This window comes from Lactuca saligna, chromosome 9, assembly GCF_052625555.1.
Source record: "Lactuca saligna cultivar CGN05327 chromosome 9, ASM5262555v1, whole genome shotgun sequence".
NCBI classification, from domain to species: domain Eukaryota; kingdom Viridiplantae; phylum Streptophyta; class Magnoliopsida; order Asterales; family Asteraceae; genus Lactuca; species Lactuca saligna.
In genome coordinates, this window is record NC_136425.1 from 127,825,652 (window position 1) to 127,846,075 (window position 20,424).

The 20,424-nt window shown below is 31.7% G+C and overlaps 2 protein-coding genes across 2 annotated transcripts; both read left to right on the forward strand.

Moving 5' to 3' along the window:
- Positions 1-258: 258 nt before the first annotated feature.
- On the forward strand, positions 259-10,729 carry CAND1 (cullin-associated and neddylation dissociated). The gene is made up of 27 exons (XM_078973174.1): positions 259-503; positions 1,516-1,583; positions 1,689-2,069; positions 2,173-2,338; positions 2,408-2,537; positions 2,637-2,751; positions 2,847-3,004; positions 3,095-3,218; positions 3,958-4,008; positions 4,084-4,166; positions 5,128-5,212; positions 5,298-5,399; positions 5,487-5,585; positions 6,182-6,292; positions 6,381-6,464; positions 6,531-6,671; positions 7,244-7,336; positions 7,434-7,555; positions 7,654-8,056; positions 8,220-8,468; positions 8,733-8,909; positions 8,999-9,145; positions 9,334-9,450; positions 9,590-9,758; positions 10,015-10,092; positions 10,196-10,334; positions 10,454-10,729. Exons 2-27 carry the CDS (start codon positions 1,548-1,550, stop codon positions 10,548-10,550), a joined length of 3,657 nt encoding a protein of 1,218 aa, XP_078829300.1. The 5' UTR covers positions 259-503; positions 1,516-1,547; the 3' UTR covers positions 10,551-10,729.
- Positions 10,730-12,340: 1,611 nt separating this feature from the next.
- On the forward strand, positions 12,341-15,440 carry LOC145017867 (nucleic acid binding/RNA binding protein). Its single transcript, XM_078975820.1, has 8 exons — positions 12,341-12,613; positions 13,434-13,502; positions 14,042-14,173; positions 14,262-14,341; positions 14,486-14,561; positions 14,638-14,829; positions 14,908-15,036; positions 15,137-15,440. Exons 1-8 carry the CDS (start codon positions 12,536-12,538, stop codon positions 15,299-15,301), a joined length of 921 nt encoding a protein of 306 aa, XP_078831946.1. The 5' UTR covers positions 12,341-12,535; the 3' UTR covers positions 15,302-15,440.
- The last annotated feature ends 4,984 nt before the right edge of the window (positions 15,441-20,424 follow it).

Genomic DNA, 20,424 nt, shown 5'->3' on the forward strand with positions numbered 1-20,424 from the left:
GTTTTAAAATCATAACTTCTCAATTAACCATAGGCTTAAAAAGAATGTTAACATTCTTTTTACTATAATATATAACCATATTAAACTACATTATTATTGCACCGGTATTCGCCTAGTTTATTTATAAAATATAGTAAAAGATAATAGAGATAAAGCTCAACACATAAAGGTTCGTTATTTTTTTAATCATATTATATAAAACATTTAAAGTAAGGTTAATCGTTTCTATCAAAACCCTCCATATCCTTTTTTGAACGGAGTATTATTTACAAGATCTGATTTAATTGGGAAAGGTTACTCCGATCGACATTCAACACTCCTACGTGACCTACTGTTGCCTGCCTACCTCTCCCCCTCTCCCTCTGCCGCTGCCGTTGCCAGTTCCGGACTGACTTCCTGACTGACTCAGGAACTCAGCTACTCCGGCATCCGCCGCTGTTTGCTGCTTCTTCCTACATCCGACTGTTGACTGTCTTCTCCTTTTCGTCCATTGAAATATTCGAGTAAGTCGGTTTAATACTAGTTTCAATCCATTAATTCTTAAATTGTCGTAGTACTAAAATCAAGACTTTCCAGTAGCTTTTCGTGTGATGGAAACTTGAAATCCATCTAACGGCCTACTAATCCTATGTATCTTGCCGAGGGTAGAGTATCTGAATGGACCTAGGGCATGCCAAAACTTCATAAAAAATCGATTTAAGTTTCTGCATTTGCCAAACACACTAACAACGAAGAAACAATGTGTCTAGCGTTTCCAACCGTTCTCTGGGAAGAAGCTTAGTTTGGTTTTCGCGTGAGGCCGATTAGTTGAATGGTAACTAAGGGGTTAATCGTGGAGGGAGAGAAGTATAAACTTGAAGGGTACATCAAATAAGGGTTATGCCCTTGCTGTAAAGACAATGGAAGAACCTTGTGCCATGAGACTGACTAGCATATTCATTAGAAGCCAATGTGAGCAGTGATTGATGATTTTATATTGCAAAATAGAGTTCATACTAAAATAGATTCTGGTGGTTTGTGTGCTTAGTTGCCATCATAAGGTGTGCGTCATGCCATGGTCTTCTATTGAAACGATAGAGTTCAGATAGTGTCCTAATTTAGATGATCATACACTATGATCCTTCATCATCAGCAATTCAGCATCTTCAAGGGAGAGTCTAAAGTTCAGTATGTTACAGAGAGGCAATATATTACCCCTTTTCCTATAAAACTGCCATGTTTGTCTTTCCATGCTGATTTTATAAACTGATTGACCATTAACCAACTATGCAATGGACCCCTGCAATTAACAAAAGATAATTATGTGGACGATTAATCACAACTAATTTGCAGTGATGACAACAAAGACAAATCTGTAGTTCAACAGATTCTTTTTCCTATAGAAAAATTGTAATTCTGTTTGGAATGAGGGAGCAACATAATAGGAAACTAGAATGTGCGTGAATTCTAAAGGGCAAGAAACATTATCCATGTGGCTTCTGACTTTCTATTTGTTTGATATATGTACTTCCACAGGTAATATAAGATCGTTATACACTTGTGTAAAGATGGCAAATTCATCCATACCTGGTATCCTGGAGAAGGTAAGAAGCTATGGACTTATATTCTTCTTTTGTGGAGATTTTTTCTTTGTGTTATATTTATACCATATTTAGCACTTATTGAGGTGTTCATGTTTGAATTTGCAGATGACTGGGAAGGACAAAGATTATAGATATATGGCAACTTCAGACCTATTAAATGAATTAAACAAAGAGGGGTTTAAACTTGATAGCGACCTTGAGTTGAGATTGTCCAATATTGTTCTACAACAGCTTGATGATGCAGCTGGTGATGTGTCTGGATTAGCTGTTAAATGTCTTGCTCCTCTGGTGAAGAAAATTCATGAGGCACAGGTATTGGAGATGACTCACAAGCTATGTGATAAACTACTGAATGGGAAAGATCAGCATCGTGACATTGCTAGCATAGCTCTCAAGACAATTTTTTCTGAAGTCCCTACATCATCTGTTGCTCAATCAGTTCTTGTTTCAGTTTCTCCCAAGTTGATAGGAGGAATTACAAGCCCTGTGAGTTACTAAAACATTACCAATTCACACTTCACATTTCACAGTAATTGGGCTATATATTTAGTAAGATGTTCATATGCTTTTTGTTTTTGTTTCTATCCAGGCAATGAAGACAGACATAAAGTGTGAATGCCTTGATATCTTATGTGACATTCTTCATAAATTTGGAAATCTGATGACATCAGATCATGAAATGCTGTTAGCTGCGCTATTGCCTCAGTTAAGCTCCAATCAAGCTAGTGTTAGAAAGAAAACCGTGTCTTGTATTGGTATGTAAAATCCCTTTTAATATAAAAGTATTTTATTAAAGTATTAAACTAATTCTCCTTTCATCACAGCTTCTCTTGCTTCAAGTCTGTCAGATGACTTGTTAGCAAAGGCTACAATTGAAGTTGTTAGGCTGCTGAAGAACAAGGGAACAAAACCTGAAATGACACGTACAAACATTCAGATGATTGGGGCTTTAAGGTTCGTCTGTGTGTGTATATATATACACACACACATTGATTCTATTATTTTACTAACAAATTACATTAATGACTAATCTTGAATCTTTTTATACTCTAGTCGTGCTGTGGGTTATCGATTTGGTCCACATCTTGGAGATACAGTTCCAATTCTAATTCAATATTGCAAGAATGCATCTGAAAACGATGAGGAGCTTCGTGAATATAGCTTACAGGTATGATTGACTACTTTATCTTGTTATTTAAAACATCTTCTAATTCAATGTGGTTGACTTTTTTTTTATGTTACAATGTAAATATTGTGGTGCAGGCTTTGGAAAGTTTTCTACTTAGATGCCCGAGGGATATTTTCTCTTACTGTAATGAAATTTTACATCTTACTTTGGAATATCTTAGTTATGATCCCAATTTCACGGATAACATGGAAGAGGACACTGATGATGAAGTTCATGATGATGATGAGGATGAGTATGTTTTTTAGTGGTTTTTTTCTTTCAATATGGTATTATTATGATAAATTATAATCTAATTTATTGGTTCTTGTTTTGTTGATGGCAGTGATAGTGCTAATGAGTATACAGATGATGAGGATGTCAGTTGGAAAGTTCGAAGAGCTGCTGCAAAGTGTCTTGCTGCATTAATTGTTTCTCGTCCTGAGATGCTCTCAAATTTATATGATGAGGTAATTCTTTTTCTACCAATTACTGCAAAAATATTAACAACTAAACTAATATATGTTTTCGAATAAATTTGTTTTGATCTAATGTCATTATCTTTATTATTCTTCCCATTGTTTAAGAAAAAAACATGGAGTAGAGACCAAAAACATGGGTCTTGTGTCAATATATGGTCAATGTTTTATCTTGAAGTTGTCTCTTATGGAGTAGAGACCAAAAGATGGATCTTGTGGCAACATATGGTTTTAGTAAATCATGAATGTTGTTAATGGTAATTCAATCATTTTAATAACTAATGTCAAATTGATCAATATTTGTTGTTCAACACTTGAACAACATTTATGAAAGTGCACGTTTTTTTTTGTCAAGGCTTTTTAGTTTGTACTCTGAAAGATCCACCCGGCTATAGCATTGAACTTCCAATTTGTTTCTTGCTAGGACATTTGACTTTGAAAAATCTATCCAATTACAGCAATGAAAATTGATTTGTACTTCGGTGACATTGCTATAGTTGATAAGATTTTTTTTTAAGTACAATTGTATAATAGGAGGAAATGAGAGTAGGGTGCTATAATTTCCAAAGGCAAACATAGACAATAAATAGGGTTTACTTTAACATGGAAGTGTTCAAGGAAAATAGGCATGGAGCTACAGACATTGACCTAAAGGGTATAAAAGGAAATTAGAAAATATATACGTACACAAATGACCTATGTTGTGAGTGCATTTGTACATGTCATGCAGGCTTGTCCAAAGTTGATTGACAGGTTTAAAGAGAGGGAGGAAAATGTCAAGGTACAGAGTAAACATACTTCCCTTATTTATCATGTAATGATTGGACTACTGACAGTTTATTCTGAAATGATGCAGATGGATGTTTTTAATACTTTTATTGAGTTGTTGCGTCAAACAGGAAATGTTACAAAGGGGCAAATTGATATTGACAAATTAAGGTAAGCCTGCAAATTAGTAACCTTTCACCATGATACCTGCTGCTAATTGAAAAGAAAACTGATTGCTATGTTTGACAACTTCATGTAGTTTATCAATGTTGTGCTTAATATATAAAATATCTTTTGCATTAAACTGTGGAGATCCTAATGTAGTGTTTGGTATCATGGAATCAGGGAATGAGTGGAATGGTTCATTCCCGAAGGAATCTGATTCCTTTTATTTTGTTAATTTTCATTCCTTAGGTAGGGGGTGGTTATGTCATTCTGTCATAGAATGAAATGAAAAATTACAATGTAACCCATTTTTATTGAAGTAACTTTTAATAACCCTAATCTTTACTTTAATAGTTTCACAATTTTAATTAAACTACAGTTTTATTTCCTATAATTTACTAAAACAATAATCTTTTTTGTATTTTGATGAGCTTTTATTATGTTTATTTATCTTTATTCGTGTAAAATAAAATTTTCATTAATTAGAATAAAGTTTTGTATATAGTAGAGTTAACACAATGCATTGTATTCCCAAATGATATACAAAATTCATATGAAAAGTCTTTTCACTCCTACATGACAACCAAACTTGATCATGGAATGTAACAACTGATTCAAGTACCTTTCTGATTCCATTCCATTCCTCTGTCATTCCATTCCATCCAACCAAGCAGAATTGAGTTTCATGGTCATATGCAATTGGGATCCCGCAGAACCAAAAGTTAATTGTTCTTTTTCTTATCAGTAAAATCTATGATAGTAGTAGCTAGAGTGTAGTTCTTAAATGCACAAAGTAAAATGACTCGAGTATGATGCTTATTTTTATAGCTTTGGGTGTCTTGATTAAACTTGAAGGTCACCCTGAATATTTTTCAAAATTTGTTATTCAAGTTCAACAGTGTTTCCATCCATTTGCTTACTCAGATTTTAGCTTGAGATCCATTTTTTTTGTCTTCATATTTTGTAGTCCCAGATGGTCATTGAAGCAGGAAGTACCAAAAGTAGTTAAATCTGTTAACAGACAGCTGCGTGAAAAGTCTATCAAGACAAAGGTAATCTTATTGAAACTGCTGTGTTTTTATAAACATTTTTTTTCTTCTAATTTTTTAATCACTTGTCATAATGGTTTATTTTTAGATTGGCGCCTTTTCGGTTCTGAAAGAACTTGTTGTTGTTTTGCCTGACTGTCTTGCTGACCACATAGGATCGCTCATTCCTGGAATAGAGAAAGCACTTTGTGTAAGCGAATTTGTACAATTATATGTTTCATCTTTTTGCATTTATATATGGTTATTTAATTTTAATCCGACTTATCCTTTTCTCCAGGAAAAATCTTCAACCTCAAATCTGAAGATCGAGGCACTTATATTTACAAGATTAGTTTTAGCTTCCCATTCTCCAGCTGTTTTTCACCCATACATCAAGGTAATGCTACAAAAATTCTTTTGGTTTCTGCATATATTTCCAACAGAGCTCAAATTACACTTTTGGTCCCTATGCTATGTTGATTTTTTTTGGATTTGGTCCAAAAGGGAATCTTTTGCATTTTTTCCCTACTTAACTGTTTCTTAATGTTATTCGTCCCTGGTTTGTGTAAGTTAATGACCCAGCTGCTTGTTTATGCAGATGACCATTATGCCCTTGTCCATTTCTTCTTCTTAATCTCCTTCATCTTCCTCCACAAGACACCTGAAACAAAACCAAAAAACATGAGAGCAACAAATACTCAAATTTAAAAAAAAAAAAAAACATAACAAAAGCAAAAACAAATGAAATTGGGATTTATTTTTGAACAAGTTCTCAAATGAATAAAATTACAAAAAGAAGTAAACAAGTAATGTTTTGCATGTGTCGTTAATATTTTCATAGTAGTTTCTTGAGAGCAATAATGTTTTGAATGTGAAAGTAAATATTACCGGTCCCTTATAATGTATCCATATAAAGGGTCCCACTATTTTTTTGGTTTCTACTTTAGGATTTTTAGATTTTAATATTACTGTTATGTTAACATCTTCTTTTAGGCTATTTCTGCTCCTGTTTTATCTGCTGTTGGTGAACGCTATTACAAAGTTACTGCAGAGGCATTAAGAGTATGCGGGGAACTTGTTCGAGTAGTGCGCCCAAACATTGAGGTTTTTATCTCTTTCTATTTCATCTATTCTAAAAATTTCTTGTATTTATCTATTTTCTGCTCTGATATTACTTTATTGATTTGTTTAGGTTTCTGATTTTGATTTCAAACCTTATGTCCATCCAATATATAATGCCATCTTGTCACGGTTGACAAACCAAGATCAAGACCAGGTTAGTACTTGTATTGGGAATTTGGGATAGTGATCTTTGTCTTAACATTTAATTGTCTTTCTCCAGGAGGTTAAGGAATGTGCTATTTCTTGTATGGGGCTTGTTGTTTCAACATTTGGTGATCATCTCACAGCAGAATTACTGGCATGCCTTCCTGTTCTTGTAGACCGAATGGGAAATGAGATAACCCGACTTACAGCTGTTAAGGTTTGTTTATATACTTTCTTTGGGTTTCCCTATTGAATGCTGAAGCTTTTTCCAAGTCAAGTTCAAATGTGTTTAGTTTGTGGATTTCGGTGGAATTGGAATTCAAGATTCCATTCCATTGCGTGTTTGCTTCCAGATGGACGGAATCAATTCCAATCAGATTTCTTCGGTTTTCCATGTTTGAAGGATTTCACCATTCCTAGGAATGGGTGGAAGGAATTCAATTCCATACCATTCCCTCATTATATATAACTAGAAAAATTATTTATAAGTGAAAATATTGAACTATTCATTTTTCGTTTTAATATTCCATTCCACTTTTTTGTCAACCAGCAGTTTACAATCTGGCAGATTCCCATTCTCTTAGATTTTGATTCCTTTGAGAAATTCCAATTCCTTCCAAAACATTATGGGAACCAAATGTCCCCTTAGTATCATATACTTAGTAAACAAATATGTAATAAAGAGGAAAATGAATGAAAAACAAAAGGGTGGAAGGATTAAACTTGTATAAGATACAAAGTGGGCAATAACATATACTTTTATCTCTGACCCTTGAATTTTTTTTTCAGGCTTTTGCAGTTATAGCTGCATCTCCACTGCACCTAGACCTTTCATGTGTCCTAGAACATGTTATAGTGGAGTTAACTGCATTCTTACGCAAGGTATAGCCAACAACAACATTCAAGTATCATACAATAAGGGAATTCCTCCTTGTTACATTGAAAATTGGACCAAAATTTGAACCATTTTTGAAAACAGGCTAATCGAGCATTAAGGCAAGCAACACTTGGTACCTTGAATACACTAATTGTGGCATATGGTGATAAAATCGGTTCCACTGCTTATGAAGTTATCATTGTGGAACTTTCAACACTGATCAGGTTTCTCACTTGACCTTTGTATAAAATTTTCAAGTTATTGTGTTTCAGATTAATGTAAAATGTAATATTTTAATATTATTGGTTTTGAACCTTAACAGTGATTCAGATTTGCATATGGCGGCTCTTGCACTGGAACTCTGTTGTACCTTGATGTCAGACAGGAGGTCTGGTCCAACTGTTGGTTTGACTGTCAGAAATAAAGTTCTTCCACAGGCTTTGACTTTGGTCAAAAGCTCATTGCTTCAAGGACAGGCCCTTTCAGCTTTGCAAAACTTTTTTGCTACTTTGGTGTACTCTGCAAACACAAGTTTTGATGCTTTGTTGGAATCTCTTCTTTCAACTGCTAAACCTTCACCTCAGTCTGGTGGTATTGCAAAACAAGCTTTGTTTTCCATTGCACAATGTGTTGCTGTACTCTGTCTTGCTGCTGGTGATCATAAATGTTCATCTACAGTCAAGATGCTCACAGACATCTTGAAAGATGATAGCACTACTAATTCGGTATCTTTCCAATCCCTAATTTCTTTCTTCTTATTTGATTGAATGTAGGGATTGAAGTGATGATACACTTGTAATATCTAGGCACTGTGTTTTGAAACATCAATCCAAATTTATACAAGTGAAATCTGATTGTCATGCTTAACCTTGTGTTCATCATTTTCAGGCCAAACAACACCTTGCGTTGCTATGTTTGGGTGAAATTGGGAGAAGGAAAGATTTGAGCTCACATGTGCACATAGAGAACATAGTTATTGAATCCTTTCAGTCTCCCTTTGAAGAGATAAAATCTGCAGCCTCTTATGCACTTGGCAACATTGCTGTTGGAAATCTTCCAAAGTACTTGCCATTTATCTTGAACCAGATCGATAATCAGCAGAAAAAACAATATCTCTTGCTTCACTCTTTGAAAGAGGTATCTCCAACTTTATATATATATATATATATATATATATATATATATATATATATATATATATATATTCTTTTAAATTCCATTTCGGATACCAATCATAATGACTAATGTAAATGGTTTAACTGCAATAATAGCAACTTTCTATCCATCCTACTTATTACAGAAAAAACTGAGTTAAAATGGAAGTATGTTGCTGTTTCTTGCATTTAGCCCTATCTGAATTCGGAAGTGTCAAGTTAAGCAATATGATTTTAAACTTTTCAGGTGATAGTGAGACAATCTGTAGATAAAGCAGAATTTCAGGATTCTAGTGTTGAAAAGATACTAAACTTGCTATTCAACCACTGTGAAAGTGAGGAAGAAGGTGTCCGCAATGTAGTAGCCGAGTGCCTTGGAAAAATTGCCCTCATCAAGCCTTCAAAGCTTGTCCCTGCTCTCAAGGTATATATATTTTCAACTTTCTTTAGTTTTTTTAAAAAAAAATTAATTTAAGTCTAATTTTTCTTTTTATATATATATAAAATTTGTAGGAGCGAACAACTAGTCCAGCTGCATTCACCAGGGCAACGGTTGTTGTTGCTGTGAAGTATTCAATAGTTGAAAGACCAGAGAAGATCGATGCAGTCCTGTACCCGGAAATTTCCTCCTTTCTTATGCTTATCAAGGATCAGGATCGGGTAAGTATCTCTATATATGCTGGAATCAGGGGAGAAATGGAATGGAATTGCTCATTCCATTGGAATGGAAAGAAAACCTTTTGTTTTGTCTAATTCAACTCCATGGACATTCCAGAAAACCCTAATTTTTTTTTTCTATATGTATGAGTTATGAGTATGATCTGTTAAATTTTGATAAACTTGGGCAGCATGTTAGGCGTGCAGCTGTTTTGGCTTTGAGTATAGCTGGCCACAACAAGCCAAATCTCATCAAGGGCCTTCTTCCAGAACTCTTGCCACTTCTTTATGATCAGACAGTTATTAAGGTAGGTATCATATATATATATATATATATATATATATATATATATATATATATATATATATATATATATTTCTCATAAATCATATGAATATCAATGAAAGTAAATAAATATATATATGTGTGTGTATTGTTATTGACAGAAAGAACTGATACGAACGGTGGATCTTGGACCTTTTAAGCATACAGTTGATGATGGTCTTGAGTTGAGGAAAGCAGCTTTTGAATGTGTAGATACATTGCTTGATAATTGTCTTGACCAGTTGAACCCTTCTTCTTTCATTGTCCCTTACCTTAAATCTGGTCTTGATGGTAAGCTACCTCTCATAAATACTGTGTTTAAAAATAATTTTGTTCCACCCAAAATACTGTAACAAGTTGGGATTCAGACTTGCTCTCTACATCCTCATCTTATTATTGAAAAGGACGTAAATGCCCTCCCCATCAAAACTAGCCCTAGAAAGCTTGTCCAGTCCAATGTAGTCCAATCTCGTCTGTCCTGTAATTTGGTCAACTGTTATTAAATCATATTTTCAATAATATATAAATAATAATTTGTTCATTCCAGATCATTATGATGTGAAGATGCCTTGCCATCTTATCCTCTCCAAACTTGCTGACAAGTGTCCTTCAGCTGTCTTAGCAGGTTATTATTGATGTGTTTTTATTTATTTATCTTTTTTGGAAGTTTAGCAATTATTAATGAATGGTAGTAAACTTATACGGATTTTTCAACATTTATTACACAGTTCTAGATTCATTGGTGGATCCTCTCCAGAAAACAGTCAACTTTAAGCCCAAACAAGATGCTGTAAAACAAGAAGTTGATCGCAATGAAGACATGATTCGAAGCGCCCTTAGAGCTGTTGCATCTTTGAATCGTATCAGGTATGTGTTTTTATTTATTTATTTAGAAAATTATATTTTCAAAATACCTAACCAGTTAAAGGTATGTTTTATTTATGTATTTGGAAGTGTAAATCTAACTAGTATGTTCTTTTTTTTAGTGGAGGAGATTGTAGCCATAAGTTCAAGAATCTAATGGCTGAAATGGGGAAATCACAGTCGATGTGGGAGAAATTCTGTTCCATCCGCAATGAGTGAACATTGATTCCTTTGGTATAGGGTAGGTGTTAGATTTTGTTGATGGTTTTGTGGTTTATAACCTTTTATAATTCATAGGATCTTTTTTTTTTGTCATCCATTTTTTAGAAGTTGTAAACTTGCTTGCTTTAATGGGACAACAAAATAAGAAACCGACATCTTTTTTTTGTGCTACATAACATTCATTGTTCTCGTTCTCCACATATCCTCCAACTATTATCGTTAATTGCTTTCTAGGACTATTTTCGATAATGGTTTTCATGTCTTTTTAGAAATCTGTTTGTTGTGTGGGCGAGATAAAAATTTGCAGTCAAATGCATTACAATACTATCTTGTTTCTTGTTTTCACCATGCAAGTAAATTAGGTTGTAGTTTTATTTATTTATTTATTTTTTACTCCGATACATTTAATCTTAGGGTAAAATGCCACCGCATTTAATTTTAATATCAGTATTCTAAAATGGCAACTGATACTCAATTTGCTCTTTAGGTCGCTTATACTCATTAGGTAACTAAGTTTTTTTTTTTTTAACTATATATTTTTTCTTAGGTTCTTATAAATACAATTAGACTGTATTTTTATTGTGTAATTATACAATATCAGATGTCAACGTGGATGCAATGTTAACAAATAGTCCAAAATGAAGATGGTTTACCATCTTCAATGTGGTAGTAGACGTCTTGTTTTAACTTTGTAAAATATCACTTTTGCCTTTTCATTTTTTAGGTTTTCACTTTCACCCCCTTTGCTTTCAATTTTGTTAAATATCATTTTTTATGTTTTCGTTTTTTAGACTTTTACGTTTATCCTCCATCCCTGTAGTAATATATAATATGATTTTTAATCCTCAACTTTGTAAAATGTTTTTTTCATCTTTGTTCTTTTAAATGTTTTTTGATTCCCTCAACTTTACATTTTGTAAAATGTCATTCATTTAATTAATTGTCACTCTTAATACCTAACAAAAAAACATAAAAATCCAAAGCGCGGACTCAATTACTAATACAATTAAAAGACAAATAAATTATGTACTATGGTTGTCATGTTATTACATTAGCCCTCCATTTTACTATAAAAACAAAATAATCCTTTCATAGCCGTACTCAAAGTAATTTTCATTATCTAAATAAACCTCCTCCCTTGGAGGTTTTGATATGTTAGCAAAAGTTCATTCAATTGGAAGGAGTTGTAAGAAACCAAAATTAAAGATTTCAATTCTATTTTCTTAATTAAAATATGACGGAATCAAACATACAATGTTCGGAAATAGGTTTTTTAAGATTAAAATCAATTTATTTAAATTAAAGTTTATTTAGCAACCCATAGATTTTAAAAAACAAATAATATTCTTCTTACAGACTGCAACCATTTGGTCCACCTTTTCTATTGCAGAGATATACAGATGTGATATGCAGACTACATATTTTTTGCTTCTAAAAAAACAAATAACACCTATATATATATATATATATATATATATAAACTGAAAACTATATTATCTTATTAAGTCATTTATCTTAATATAAATCCTTTGCTCAAAATATTTTATAAATCATAATGATTCTGGTCGTATGATTTTGCATATTATAAGTAACAAATTGTTTCACTGTTGTTGGAGTCTAGTATCTTAATACGAACATCATCGTTTTTTTGACACCATATGCTTGGAGTAGGGGACAATTGAGAACAAATGTTTCTCTAAGGGGCACATGAGAAACTAGTAGTTTGTCTAGGGGCCATATGTGTATTTCTACTATTTAGCCAATCGAAGTTTGTCAGAATAAAGATCACTGAAATCTCAATTAGGGTTCCCGTTCGCCATATTCTTGTTCTCCTCGATAAATATTGTTAGGGTTTTATCTTACGAGCATCTTAAATCATAGTACTAATCGAATTCGTACTATTCTTGCGTATTTGAATGCACTAAACCAAAGGAATTCAACCTAAAAAGAACGAAAGAAATAAAAACACAAAGGAGAGAAGCATGGAGGGAGGGGGCGAGGAGGTCAGCATAGAGGAGCTCTCTTCAAATCTCTCTACTTACGGACAACAGCTTCAAGAGGTACTTGCAATTTGGATTATGTGCATTCAAGTGATCATTCATTTTCGCTGGAATTAGTCTTTTTTTTTTTTTTTTGATATAATTACATTTTTTTGTCTTGCCTTTTGGGGGTTACTACATCAACAGTTGATTGAACTTGATTAGAGAATAGAATTTAGAGTTTTGTTTGAATCCTAATTTTTGTTGTCCGCTGTGGTATGTTTGCTGTCATGAACTCTATGATGTAGGGTTGATTTTCTGTCATGCTTACGAGCGAAGTGGAATCTTTCTGATATCTTGTCATCCACACTACGTGTTTGTTGCAAGCCTATCTCCATATTATTGATGAACATACATAATCGATACAATTGAATGGCCATGTTGTCTGTGTAACCTAATGATCTAGGAACTGTATCAATCTAAGCTTTTGGATGAGTAATAATGTTATTTGAGGCCTCAACATGCTCCAGTGATCTTATTAAACACTAATTTGCTCTGATACATGATGCAAGTAGATAGATGTTCACTTATTCAAAATGTTCAGGCTGCAGTTTCTGTGGGTTTCTTTAGAAACACTGTGGTTGATGTTATTTGATAGTAATTTTCCCTTCAATTTGGTTGGAAGTATGTTTTTCTCAATCCACTTTTCATCCAGTTGGTATCTTATTAACTATCTGAAACCTAGAGGTTGTTATTCCAAGCTCAATACTAACAAAAGCTATGTATATTTTCTTTGTTTTTAGTTTCTTCCTCAAGAAAACAAAGATCATTTTTCATTTCTATTCTATATAAGCATCATACACTGTGGACTAACTTGCAATAACTTATTGTCTACAATCAGGTCAGGAAGCTTTTGAAGGATGACCCTGGAAATGCTGAGTATGCTGATGTGGAGAAAGAGCTTGTGGAGGTGATCTAACATAAATTTGTCACATTTTACCTTTCTCCAATTTGAATTGTTTGCTGCTTTGACTTTGAGTATAGCTTGACTTGGCATTTAACTTTCCTTTACTTCTCTATCTGTTTTCTTCATAACCAAGCCCGAAAAACATTGATGTTGATCTTGTTGTATGTAGCATTGTTTTGAGTTTTGACACAATAAACCGATTTAAAACTAATTATAGTATCTTTAAAATTATGTTATTGAAGTGTAGAATGTATTTAAGTGGCAAGAGCCCTGATGATCCTGGGTTTAGAAGGTGAATAGAAAATTTTTTGGATTTGGAAACTCCATCAAAGATGTCCATCACTTGTATCTTGATTTCTGTGCAGGTGTCTGCTATGTGTTGTGATGGCCAATCTACTTCTACCCCTGTCTCCTGATTTCAGATGTTCACTAAGATTATGAGTTTGAAACAACACCATTTTTATCTTAGTGATGTGGAAACAAAAACTCCAAAGTCTTTAAGGTTTGACTTTTTTTTTTTTTTTTTTTTTTTTCTACTGCAGGTGATTGCTTTGACTGAAGAACTTCTAGCAACTGCACATGAAGAAGCTGGGAATTCTGGAGTGGGAATTGGGACAAGTGCTGATTTATCCCCTGGTTTTCACCATTCTGGAGGTACCTTTCAGAATGATGCTGTAAGTTTCTTCAAACAATTGTTATGTTCTCTATTTTAAACCCTTTTTTAATCAAAACTTCACATTTTTTCTTATTATTTTCGTTAAGGTCTCGAGTGGAATGTATGATGGTCACAAGCTTCCTATTGGTGCTCAAGTTCAAGCTGTTTATAGTGAAGATGGCGAATGGTATGTCTTTTGGCTTTTAAAAAACAAAAAGTTGTTTTTCCTATTTGAACATAAAAATCAATTTATTTTTCTTCTTCTTTGGTTTTGTCACCAGTTATTTTATTTTTTCTGTCTTATCTATGTTTGATTCAGTTGAATATGCAGGTATGATGCGACAATTGAGGCTCTTACACCAAATGGATATTTGGTTGCTTACAGTGGGTGGGGAAATAAGGAAGAGGTATCAATCTGTTTTTACTTTTCTGGGAAATGGAAAGAAAAATAATAAAGAAATATTTATTGAAATATATGTTCAGGTGGATCCTGCTAATGTTAGGGCTATAGAAGAAGGTATTGTTGATCCTCTTGTGGAAGCTGAAAAGGAAGCAGAAGCCACTAAGCTAGCTCTTAAACGTAAGATTGCCCAAGCAGCTACTGCTGACGTGGACTTTCAGTCAAAAAGCTTACCCGCAAAGCTTCGTATTGAACCAGAAGATCCCGAGGATGTGGTACAAAATAACAACAATCCGACTTTTATTTCTTTTAATTTTTAATTTTTTTTTTTAAAATTAATGTGTTCACTGCAGAAAGCGGCTAAGCGTAAGAAGATACATGCTTTCAAGTCAAAGATGAGAAAGGAACAAATTGAGGTTACACAAAATAAGAGACAAAATGCATGGCAACAATTTCAAACCACTAAAGGTCGTGCTAAGAAGGTAAACTTAAATTGCTGTTTTTTTTTTTTGAAAAAAAGTTAATGTATATATATATATTTTGGTTTGTCTGGAATTGTAATAAATAATAAGTGTTTGACAGATTGGGTTCTTTTCGGGGCGGAAGAAGGAAAGCATATTTAAATCGCCTGATGACCCTTTTGGGAAGGTGGGTGTGACTGGAAGTGGGAAAGGTCTGACGGATTTCCAAAAAAGGGAAAAACATTTACATCTCAAGGGAGCTAATGCTGAAAACACCGAGGAGTAACTAGAATTTAGAATCCCATTATATAAGCTTGTACAACTTTCCAGATATGTTGGCTCATATGTTCACTTCTTTTTTTTAGATGGATGCACTTGTGGCTGGTTAAATCATATATATATTCTAGCTTTTTCTTCCCTTTCCATAGAGTTTGAATCAACATTACTTTTGCTAAACTGAATATATATATATATATATATATATATATATATATATATATATATATATATATATATATATATATATTAAGACGGTCAAGACCTTTTTGATGATCCTTTTGAAGAATAAACTATTATTATCATTAAATTTAGTGTAATACCTTTGATGTAGGGTATCTCGTTTCTTTTATTATCAAAATTATGGTTTTCAAATACGGGTGTGTATATGTTATGTGAGTATACATGGTGTATGTATTTATGGGGTATAAACCAATATTATCAAATTTATTTAATTTTATCATTAACGATGATATGAAGACAAAAGATTTTAGAAGATGATCTATGATGACATGTTTTATCAAAAGATGATGACCATTGATTATAAATGACAATTGCTTCAAATGATAAATGACAACTATTTTCAAGGACAACCACTTATAAGTAATTATTTATATTGATTGGTCATTTGATTATATGGAAAATATCACTAGAAGATTTTAAGATTTTGAAGATTTCAAGAGGATTATAAATAGAAACTATGTTTTTAGTAGAAGAGAGCAAGAAAAATATTTATTCTCTAAAAAAATTTGTTCATATTCCATGTCTAAAAAATCTTCAAGAGAGAACTATTTACTAGTAGATGTTTAAAGTCTTTAGATTTTCAAATAATTCTTTATCCAGATGTATGTACTGATTGTAATTCAAACTTAATTCAAGAATGTACTATGTAAAAATATTTTATACAATTGTTGTTATTAAATTTAATTCTCCATGATAATTTCATTTCGAGTTATTCTAACTATTAATTCTACAAGACTGATTTTTTTTTTTTTTTTTTTTTTTGTTTTTAAAACAGTGCTCGTTTTTAATAATCAAGCTAATCAAATTCATGCTCGAATTATATAATTATGTCTAACAAAATCTTGATGAATTGTATCCTTAATAGAGATTTTTTTTTAAGAATACAACAAATTCAAGAATCTATAAATAATTCTGAGCAAAATTGTAAGGATTCTTACAAACCTACTAATCTAGTTATAATTTTAAACAATAATCATATTCATGATGCTAGATGGCTTGTGAGAGTTAAGTATTAAAAATCGTTACAAACAAATATGTTATCAAAAAACAAAACTATATGTTTTCTAAAAATAATATTTTAAAGTCATTGTATTATTTTGATTGTTATAAATTTGTAATAATTATGAATACTCTATAGTTTATAGCAGACATGTAAAGTTTATTTTGGATATAATAGCATAAATGATATCAAAGCCAAGAAAAGCTTTTAGGGTTGGTTATGTATGATATATTTATTTCAATTTTATTTAATTTTGGTATAATATTCTCTAAGAAATTTATAAGTTTTAATAAGTATGATTTAGAGACAAGACCAATGATTGGTTGGATTAGCATAAAACGTGCGGATAAGTACGTAAGTCGCGGTGTTGGACCACAATCATCATCGGGACGATTCCCCTCTGTTCATCGTTATTAAAACAAGTAAGGTTTTTTTTTTTTTTTTTTTTTTTTATATTTATTTTTTTTAAAGCAAAATTAATTAAATATGAGTAAATTTTTAGGCCTACTATCCAAAAAATATATTCCTGGTAAAAATATCAACAGTGAACAAGATTATGATGATAATCAAATAAATTCTATTGAAGAAACTGTTAATAACATAGAATAGATTTTGAATAATTGGACAATACTTAAAACTAATGTTAATACAATATATAGAATAAATTTTTTGCTTATTTTCAAGGTTACTCTATTAAAATGATAGAACAAACTTTGTCTATTGGTGAAAACCAACAAAATTTACATTTGTTATCATCACGATCTATTCTAGAACATAGAACGAAATATAAATTTTTACATGTCGGTTTAGTTTAAATTGTTATCAAACATCTATTAAGACTTGGAATAGATGCTCGCGTTCTCCTCATTTTAAGAGACAAGAGACATAAAGATTTTCAAAATTCTATTTTAGCTATGGCTGAAACAAATATTGCTAAAGGAACCATTTATTTCAATTGTTATCATTAGACACTTTAGTGTTAACTATAAAAACAAAAAATTTAGAATTTAAAGATGATACAAAACCTTTAGCAATAATTTATCGTGTTTGTTACAAAACTATGACAACTACACTTGAACCGAAAACTCGTTTATCAAGTCCTAAAAATGAAACAATTATTTTTGAAGCAAATGCTAACCATACCAACGTCCACACACCAAAAAGATTAAAATGGTCTGATATAACTCAATCATGTAATTAGAACTTACAAAATGTTATCGATCTAAAACCATTAGATTCTTCAAAACAAATCTCAAATATCATTGAATATAATGATGGTTCCATAGATACAAATTTTTCTTCCTTAAATATTTCATCATCCAGATTATCAACTTCTTTTACCCTAGAAATAGGCTCTTCAAAATCTTTATTTTCAAATTGAAGATCTTTAAAACTAAAAACTATTGATTATACCAATTCTTCCTAAACCTTTATATAAAGATGATCAAAATAGTGAAAATAGTCTTCTTAGTCCTACTAAATCAGATTTTATTGATGAATTTCAAAAATTTAAACAACAAATATGAACTCTAAAGTGCAAATTAATTGTTCAAAAGATTTGGACTAATATGTTAAAAAGACATTGGAAAATAAATTCTAATATATACAAAACCATTCAACATTTAGAAGAAACTATATATATATATATATATATATATATATATATATATATATATATATATATATATATATATATATATATATATATATATATAGGTTCAGGTTCATTTGAGACCATTGTAATTTTGTGAGACCGTGAGACCAAATCTAAAAATAATTTTAAAATACAAAATAGATGGGAAAATCCAAAAATTCTTTTTTTTTTTTTTAAAATATTATTTTCGGAACTTGAATTAACTAAAAAAAATAAAAAAAATAAAAGAAAAATAAAAAAATAAAAATAAATTCCCGTTTTTTTTTTTTGAAAAATACGTGAAATATTCTAAATATAATATTACACTAACATATTCTAAAAAATAATTTTAAAATGCAAAATAAATGGAAAAATCTAAAAATTCTTCTTTTAAAAATTATTTTCGGAACTTGAATTAACTAAAAAAAAATATAAAAAATAAAAAAAAATCCTATTTTTTTTTAAAAATACGTGAAATATTCTAAATAGAATATTACACTGTACATATTCTAAAAATAATTTTAAAATGAAAAATAAATAGAAAAATCAAAATATTCTTTTTTTAAATATTATTTTCGGAACTTGAATTAACTAAAAAAAATAAAAAAAAAATAAAAATAATAAAAAAAATAAAAAAATGCGTCTCACGGTCTCACAAAATTAGACCGTCTCACATGAACCTAATATATATATATATATATATATATATATATATATATATATATATATATATATATATATATATATATATATAACAAGTCTTCTAATGTGGAATGATGTGTACCCAATAAATTAGAGCACTAACTACTTAAAAGGAATTAGCCCCAAAGAGGCTTTGAAATATCAACACACTCCAAATTCTTCTATTATCATTGAGAAGAGAATGCACACATTTTCACTAATTAGATGCTTCTGTCAGCGTAAGGGGACTAATTAGATGCTTCTGCTAGTCTATCAGCGTAAGGGGACTAGTGAGTTTACTTCAATTTTTAAAAGAAATATTTTTAGCAAAATCAAATATGAGCAATATCAATGCAACTACAATGTTTCACTTGTTAGTTTACTTAAAATTTTAAAACAATCAATTTTAGCAAAATCAAACCTGACCCATATTAACTCAACTACAATGTTTAAGACATACATATTTTCAATAACAAATACAAAATAAATATTGTTGCAATCAACCTCCAACGGACCATAACTGTTTATCTGTTTCATAACCATAACTATGTCTAACATCTATCACCGCATCAGATCTGGATTTGCATCTAAATTGCTTGTTTTTCTCTTTAAACCAATGGAACATTTTAAATATGGATCTAACCTTCCGGATCATTCCATATATGAAAATTTCGACACCCTATTTTGCCGTGAACCACCAACACCACCGAAATATCTCTATCGGTCTAGTATGGGAATAAGATGCACACAAAGTGTTTAATGAAATGCCTCAATGTGATATGTAAGTTTTTAAGCTGTGAATGAGTGTTTCAAATGTTGTATTACGCTATGTTTTTTTAATAACTTTTTTATTTTTATAACCAAATCTTATTTTTGGAGCTTGTTAGACTGTATGAGGTCCATATGTGATGATGGTAAGAGGAATGAAAGGTAGCGGCGGTAGTAGGTAATAGTGGTGGTGATGGTGGTAAGAGGTAATGATGTCGGCAACAGTGAATGGATGGTGGTGGTGGTTGGTGACATCATCTGTGACAATAGTCAATTTCGGGTCAAGTCAAAGTCAACAAGTCAAACCAATCGACTCGATTAACCCTTGCATATTAGGGTTTACAATGTGTAATTACTAAACAACTCGCTATTTTAATGAGAAAACATCATTTGGAAGATTCGGGTGTTTGAATTTCCATAGCCGTGATAATGCTAAACATTGAACCAAAGCGATAAAACACTATTACACACTCATCGGGAGTGTGTAGGACACTAAAACATTGCTTAATGGGGTTTACGGACCTTGCATTGCGAAGCCGGACACTCAAAAATGCCACAAACGAAACCTCTCCCGATCATTTTTATGCTATCTCTCTCTATTACAAATCTCTCCCAAATCTCTCTCAAAAGTTCCCTTAACTTTTTGTAATCATTCGGGTCATCCCGACCCTTAATCGGGTCAAAAACGGCTTGAAACGGGGTAAAAACGAGAAAAATAGGCTCAAGGATCCGAAGCACGAAGCCTCAGATTCGAATCCGAAGCCTAAGCCCCAGAATTGAAGCTCGAAGCCTTAGCCTCAGATCTGAA

What these genes read in the sequence shown, in the direction of transcription:
- CAND1 (XM_078973174.1), top strand. Translation starts at nt 1,548, where the DNA reads ATGGCAAATTCATCCATACCTGGTATCCTGGAGAAG. An exon ending in TTATCAAGGATCAGGATCGG is followed by an intron (nt 9,146 to 9,333) that starts GTAAGTATCTCT and finishes AAACTTGGGCAG; the next exon opens with CATGTTAGGCGTGCAGCTGT. An exon ending in TCCTTCAGCTGTCTTAGCAG is followed by an intron (nt 10,093 to 10,195) that starts GTTATTATTGAT and finishes TTTATTACACAG; the next exon opens with TTCTAGATTCATTGGTGGAT.
- LOC145017867 (XM_078975820.1), top strand. Translation starts at nt 12,536, where the DNA reads ATGGAGGGAGGGGGCGAGGAGGTCAGCATAGAGGAGCTCTCTTCAAAT. An exon ending in GTACCTTTCAGAATGATGCT is followed by an intron (nt 14,174 to 14,261) that starts GTAAGTTTCTTC and finishes ATTTTCGTTAAG; the next exon opens with GTCTCGAGTGGAATGTATGA. An exon ending in GGTGGGGAAATAAGGAAGAG is followed by an intron (nt 14,562 to 14,637) that starts GTATCAATCTGT and finishes ATATATGTTCAG; the next exon opens with GTGGATCCTGCTAATGTTAG.